The sequence below is a fragment of the Toxorhynchites rutilus genome, chromosome 1 (genome assembly GCF_029784135.1).
Source record: "Toxorhynchites rutilus septentrionalis strain SRP chromosome 1, ASM2978413v1, whole genome shotgun sequence".
Classification (NCBI taxonomy): Eukaryota; Metazoa; Arthropoda; class Insecta; order Diptera; family Culicidae; genus Toxorhynchites; species Toxorhynchites rutilus.
Window position 1 is genome coordinate 39,508,547 of NC_073744.1, and position 6,858 is coordinate 39,515,404.

A 6,858-nucleotide genomic window follows, 5' to 3' on the forward strand; every position below is an offset into this window, starting at 1 on the left:
AACAAAAGGGATAAAAAAACTCTGGTTAAATTTGAGAGAATATTGGAGTTTGCAAAGTTTGAATGCGTTTTATAATCCTTCAAAAGTCTTATGACAGAAGCGACCAAAGTTGCATGACATTATACAGTTTTTATATGTTACTATTTTATAAAGCTAGATGAGTATTTCGGTGCAAAAATAAACATTTAATTGTATTTACAGTAATTTACGTCTAATTCGAGTGTCGCATTGGAGGCGATTTTGACCTGTAATTGGACATTCGCGATGTTTACTAAAATGTCCAATTAGAGGAAAAATGTCCACTTAAACGTGTCGCATTACAGGTCTGTCCAATAAGCTAAATGTCGAATTGAATGCGATAAAACGCATCACTGTTGTTTGGTGGCAATTCGTCATTTCCGAATCGCTGAACAAGAAAAGTATATAAAAAAGTTGAAACTTGAATTATCTATATTTACACACGATTCTCGATTCTGTTGAATGACAATTTAGAGGAATAGAAAAAGGCAATATGATTGAATAATGTGTACAATTTTGGTTGGATCATTAATAGGGGAAGCGAGATCTCAGAGGAAAGTGAGAATAGTTTTATCAATGCCCTAGACTGAGAGAGGTGTGATAACTGCTAACTGATACTTGCCTAAATATTTTCTAGCTTTTAGTACATAATCACAATTAAACCGTTTAACTTAATTTTTTTTACTTATTTTACTATCTAGTTTTTAGTACATTATCTGCTTCATTAGAATATTTCTCTACAATAAAACCATTGTACTGTATTCTATCGGTCAAAAAATTTCATTTGATACCGATATTGAGTGGATTGCAGAAAATACATAGTGTGTTCTCCAAGTCAAATTCGTTCGTTTGCTACACATATCTCAATCAACCTTTTTTTGAGACGATATGGAATCAGCTATTTTGTAGCGGCGGCCAAATTGGATTTTCCAAGATAAGCAGTTTTAAAATGACAGCAGAGATAAAGGTATTTTATAAATTCGGTCTATTCCTATCGGTCAAATTTCTATTAATGTAGGGCAACCCTACAGACATACAAACATACATACGAACAGTTTAAGCTAAGTAAAACCGATTAACAAAGTAATTTGCTATTTTGTGATTGCGGCCATCTTGGATTTGGATTTTCCATGATCTACTGTGATCTACTATTCAAGCCCTTTCATCTGATACCCATAATAATAGGGTTTTGAGAAAATATGTAGTCCGCCATTTTGTAGTGGCAGCCATCTTGGATTTGGATTTTTCATTATAATGATAAAGGTGTGTTCCAAATTTCAGATCAATCGATCAACAGGAAGGGGGTAATTTCTATTATTGTGGGTCAGCGCTACAGACAAACATGTTACGAACATACAAACATACAAACATGCAAACAGATTACAGGGCAAGCTAAATGAAACCGTTTAATAAAAATGGTGAGGTTCAACGCATCGTTCGGTTAGTTTGGCGTGGAACTGTTTCACATCATTTTACATAATTTGATGATTACATCGCTAACCATCTTTCTTATAATAAGCATTACAATGGTTTTATATCCAGGTACAACCCCATTTTCGGCGATATCACAAATACCTTCGGATCGAACTCCATCTTGCGAGGGGTCTTTGCATTCGGCGAAAACCGAAAGTTCCGCAGCATTGTCACCAGACCTATTTTGGTTTGCATTAACCCGAATCGCATCCCGATACAGATTCGCGGACCCTCGCCGAACGGTAAATATGCGAACGGGTGGCGGGATTTCATCACTTCCGGTAGGAATCGATCCGGGTTGAAGCGATCGGGCTCTGGGAAGTGTTCCGGATCATGATGCATTGCATACACGGGTATTTGGAGGAATGTCCCCGCCGGTATGGTATATTTTGTGTTCGGAAAAGTGTACCGCGCGTTGGATACGCGGAACAGATTATCCACAGGTGGATACTTGCGGAGGGTTTCTGAAACAAATATTATATATTATTACAAACAACAAAGATAGTGACATTGGAGCAGCGCACCATTCACAACCCGCTCCAACAAATCCATTCCCATTATGGTATCGTAAGTTACTTTCCCATTATCTTTGGTAATCGCATCAACAATTTCACTTCGTAATCTTTCCTGCAGCTCTGGATTCATGGCCAGTTCGTAGAGACAGAAATTAATCGTCGAAGAAGATGTTTCGAAGCCGGCGGTGAAGAACAGGAAACACTGCGCCGCTATTTCACCCATCGTAAGTCCTTCTCCGCCAGAATTTGGCTCACTGCTGAACTTTCCATTGTTTCTGACCTCCAGCAATAAATTCATGAAATCGTTCCTTTTCGTATCGCTGTTTTCTCTCAAGCGCACCGTACTCCTCGCTAAATTCATGAAGAAACTTGCCACATCTTCCTGTACCACTTTCATCCCGATTCTCCGCGCCAGCGTCATGTATTTTCCCCCGACGAAGAACTTAAATATTCGCACTGTATCGAATTCGAACGCTTTGTTACCCATCGTTCTAAACTCCGAGTCGGGACACCGTATTGTGTTACACTCAATCCCGAACGCCACATTTCCGATCACGTCCATCGTGAACCGTTGTAGGATATTTTTCAACTCCAGATCCTCTCGGTGGCAATTCTCCACCATAAACGCCTTCAGCTCCTGCGCAACACTCAGCACCGATCCGAACATGTACTTCATCTTGCCCGACGTGAAGGTCGAAGTAAGCTTCTGCCTCATAACCTTCCACTGAACACCCTCTAGGCTGAACAATCCACCACTGACCGGGTCACCCACCGTATCCACATAGATACCCCTGTCGTGGAACACGTTGAAGTCCCTAACCAGAACGCTTTTCGACATCTCAGGATCAACAACCAGTATCGCGGGCTGGAAAAAGTTCATGAATCCCCCAATCGGCAAACCACGCCTTTTGAAGTCCCAATACAGTCCCTGCAGCAGGGTGTAGGTATGGGCGGTACGCCCAATTCCGCTCACGTTCCCGAACAATAGATGGGGCTTGGGGGCATCTGGAATCCCATGTTTGCACCAGTGCTGTTGCTGGCGACGCAGATAGTAATAGACGAGAGCCACGAGACCCAGAAAGGCACTAATAATCAAGGTAACGAGTTCCATTGTGACTTTTTGTTTCCCGTCCGATACAATTCAACACACTCTCCAAGAAAGCTGCTCTGGGGCGACTACTTGTCGCAGTCAACCTCGGGAGACCTATTTATGGAAAATGTTATCATCTGGACGCGACGATCATGACACGGCAAATAATATCACCCGCGTTACCGCTAAGTTTTCGCGGTGTCATTATTTACGTTTTGCCCACTTCAATAATGAATGAAATGAATGGAAATAAATCATCGCATCTCACGTTACAAATCGAATCCAGCGAATAAACGTTTGTTGTGGAGTGAGAAAAATAAGTAGAAATATTCTTGATACAATATTTAAGATGTTCTCTTCTGCTGTGCTCTGCAAGTTGTGAATGTAGTTCCAGTTTCTGAACATGTCGCGTGTGCGAAACGTGTAAATCTCATCATGCGTTTGCATTTTCATGTTTGACTCTTGATATAATGCCTCAATAAATAATGATCGGAGTAAATGAGAAGCACTTAATCAAAGCTGTTAGTTCCTTCAGCATGTTGCTGCCGTACTTATCAGGTAATAAGAGGTGAATTGAGTAGAGTATATGTGTTTGTTGCAGCTGAAGGTTGCAACTGGACACACAGACAATGATGGTGTTCATTTATTTTATGGTACGGAATATTCATTATTTACCCACTTCAATGTCCGCATTGGAGTGAATCGTTAGGTCAAACTTTGCATACTGAAACCAGAGATTGTATAGCTTATAATTCGATACGATTTAAACTATGTGTTTATGATTGGCTCAGACCCAAAAAAAAGTGTGTATTAGAGCAACACTAAATCAATTCATATATCTTCAATAATTCTCACAAATCGAGCTGTTACTCATTTTATGTTATTCGTTCTGCTTAATTTTTCTTCTAGAACACCGTAGATAAGCTAGTCCAGCGAGCGAATGCTTCCATCCTGATTGGTACCTCATCGTGGAAGGAGCAGTTCATCGAAGCGATCACCGTCAGTGCGGGTAAGTGGAAATCCGTTCGGAAATCTTTTTGCATGATAAAGACTAGGGGAACGCAAGCTATGCAGAGGACTTATTTATGTTTGATTTCCCTTTCAATCCTCAATTACAGGGGACGACGATGGCGACCACGAGGGCGATGAACCGCCAACACCAAGCTGTTCAGACTATCTCATGCATTTCCTCACCATCTTCTGGAAGATACTTTTTGCCTTTATTCCACCAACAGGTAAGATTTGGAGCTACCACAATTAAACTTGCAACAGTGGTTCCGTATGAGAACTCCGCTCAGACAAAGTAGTAACATTTTCGTAATATTTTGTAATATTTTACTATGCCAAATTACATTACTTGATTAGCGATAACGATTAATATAATTCATTGAACCCTAAAAATGCTACGGTCTTTTTTTTATCCCATTTATTTATTTATCAGGCTCATTAGCATTTTATCTGTAACAGAGCCGGGTTTTTATCGTGTACATGTACATATGTTTATGTTTCTATAAATTGTAAATTACACAGTAGAAGTTGTAGCCATTTAGGCGTTAGGTCTTCTGTTCCATTACATTATGGTAAATTACACTGTAGTAGCCATTTAGGCGTAAGGGTATTCTATCTGTTCTTCCATTGTTCGGCAGACCGGACAGCGGAGACAGTTGATATTGAACATTGTTGGGTTATTTATAGAACAGCAGCCCGATGTTTCTTGCAGAGCAGAGCAGTTGTATGGATGAATCGATCTTTGTTCCACCGTGGATCGATCTCCATAGCTGATGATGGTTGCGTGGACGTAGTTATTCTATAACAACACAAAGATGGTCAATTGAGGGCCCTGAGTTTGAACTCACGATCGATGGCTTAGTAAGCGAACGCGTAACCAAGTGGCTACGAAGACCCCCATGCTACGGTCTTAAGAGCCCATATTTCCGCTGTTATGACAGCTAAAATTCATCAGAAATATGTTGTTGAAAAAGTTACATCCTGAGAAACTCGACTGTGATTCGCATTCAACATCCCGACGGTGGCCTTCACAGTGGTATTTATCTCACGCCACGACTCATAAGACAAGTCTGGAATCCTCACGGTCTTCTAAAAAAAATCATTCTAATTCCCCCTACACACATGCTAAATGCATACAGTTTAGCATATACTCATAAAATTTCACACGAGCGTTAGTAAATCTATACATACTGAATCCAACATACATTTGGGGAGGAACGCCTCATCTCAAATCTCCCATTGAGGGGCGGCTCATTGAAGGTATTACTCACCTCGAAATCCCTCGCCCCTAAACGGGGCCTTGCACACAACAGTAAAAAGTATGAAGGTAGAAGATAAACCCGCTTGTATCACTTTCAGTGAGAACAAACACACCTAATTCCCTCAGCATCTTTTAGCTGAGGTGTGGGGCCTTTCTGCGCCATGCACTAGGAGGAATGGGGAAGGGAATTGTACAGCGAAAAGAAATCTCATCATTAGCCCAAAGTGTAACCAGACTGGTGATAAAAAAAAGACCGAAGGAAAAAAACGACGACAAGGATTACGATGTATTTACTGTGACATAGGCAGAGCGTGTAGAGGTGTCTCCGCCATTGACAGGGGACGTGTCCTGGTCCATTCTCGACAAAGACATTTATACGAAGCGGCAACCATAGCCTCACAAAATTATTTCAGTTGATAATTTAACTAGGTAGATGGTAAAGCTTTTTGCTACATTTTTTCCCAATATTTATATGCTGTTAAATATGAGGTTGGGGTAAAAGAGCTTTTTTTACATGAACTTCAAGGTTTTATTCAGCATAGTTAGAATGATACGATTTGGATCAAATGTGCACCGTTTTGTTCGATACTTTCTATCATTTTCCAGGAAAATCCATAATCGATTTCCGCAAGCTTCCCAACAAACATAGAATCGCATAACGTGGCAAGTCACATATAAAGTGATATCGAATCAAAATCATATATAATGTCGATCAAAAGACACAGTGTGTAAATCTAAAATCGTATAAAATGCGAAAACCTCGATTTTATTGATCACTACAGATTAAATCTCAATTCGGTGTGACAATCATCAGTTTTATTATATACACTGTCGTAAAATCGAACTATACGAAATCATATATCCATATCAGGCTGATGCAGTTTGTGAGTCGCATGAACATATAAATTGAATCAGTGTAGTACTGCGAAAGATCGTATTACATGCTGTGGAAAATCTTTTGACAGTAAATCATATTAGATCATAATTGGGGCTAGTTCCCAGCAAACATTAAATCGCATAACAAGCGTATATATAACATCCTATGCCCTGTAATTTAGTTGGCATATAATGCGCATGCTTGCAAAAGTGGAGGCCATATACATAGATGGCAAATGCTTACCGAATTTGTTTGGATGAATATGCAACTTTGACAGGCTATTATAGCGATTATGTTGAAATTGAATTGCGATCTAATATGAATATATTCATGAATTGTCAAAGCACCAAATACGACTTTTGCCATACTCATATACGATTTATTACAGACATAGAAAAAAAGCAAATGGCGCAAAATATGTTCGTGAAATGTTTATTATATTTTCACGAATCGTCATTTTTATATATGAGTATTCATGTTTGTAGAAATAATAATTGTTTGATTGACTTGTGTTGGGAGTGGAATATAAATGTTAAAAATGGCACAGATTGATGTTTGGTGAAAACTGCTCCAATGTGGGTTCGAACTCCTGTCGTCTGGAATATCATCCACCAGC

The 6,858-nt window shown here is 39.6% G+C and overlaps 2 protein-coding genes across 9 annotated transcripts in view; one reads left to right on the forward strand and one right to left on the reverse strand.

Moving 5' to 3' along the window:
• The window catches only part of LOC129773288 (sodium/calcium exchanger 3), a 352,801-nt gene that overhangs the window by 320,103 nt on the left and 25,840 nt on the right, over window positions 1-6,858 (forward strand). For all 8 annotated transcript variants that reach the window (XM_055776890.1, XM_055776900.1, XM_055776893.1 and 5 more), the window contains 2 exons: window positions 4,006-4,105; window positions 4,215-4,331. In XM_055776890.1, coding sequence (XP_055632865.1) covers window positions 4,006-4,105; window positions 4,215-4,331 — 217 coding nt within the window. The remainder of the gene's footprint in view (window positions 1-4,005; window positions 4,106-4,214; window positions 4,332-6,858) is intronic.
• On the reverse strand, window positions 43-3,175 carry LOC129773322 (cytochrome P450 6a8-like). Its single transcript, XM_055776926.1, has 2 exons — window positions 2,016-3,175; window positions 43-1,955 (listed from the first exon to the last, which is right to left on the reverse strand). The coding sequence occupies exons 1-2, from the start codon at window positions 3,115-3,117 to the stop codon at window positions 1,540-1,542; spliced, it is 1,518 nt and encodes a 505-aa protein (XP_055632901.1). The 5' UTR covers window positions 3,118-3,175; the 3' UTR covers window positions 43-1,539.

Coding starts and splice junctions, on each gene's coding strand:
- LOC129773322 (XM_055776926.1), bottom strand. CDS start 3,117: ATGGAACTCGTTACCTTGATTATTAGTGCCTTTCTGGGTCTCGTGGCT. Junction 1,956..2,015: donor GTTGGAGCGGGTTGTGAATG/GTGCGCTGCTCC, acceptor TATTTGTTTCAG/AAACCCTCCGCAAGTATCCA.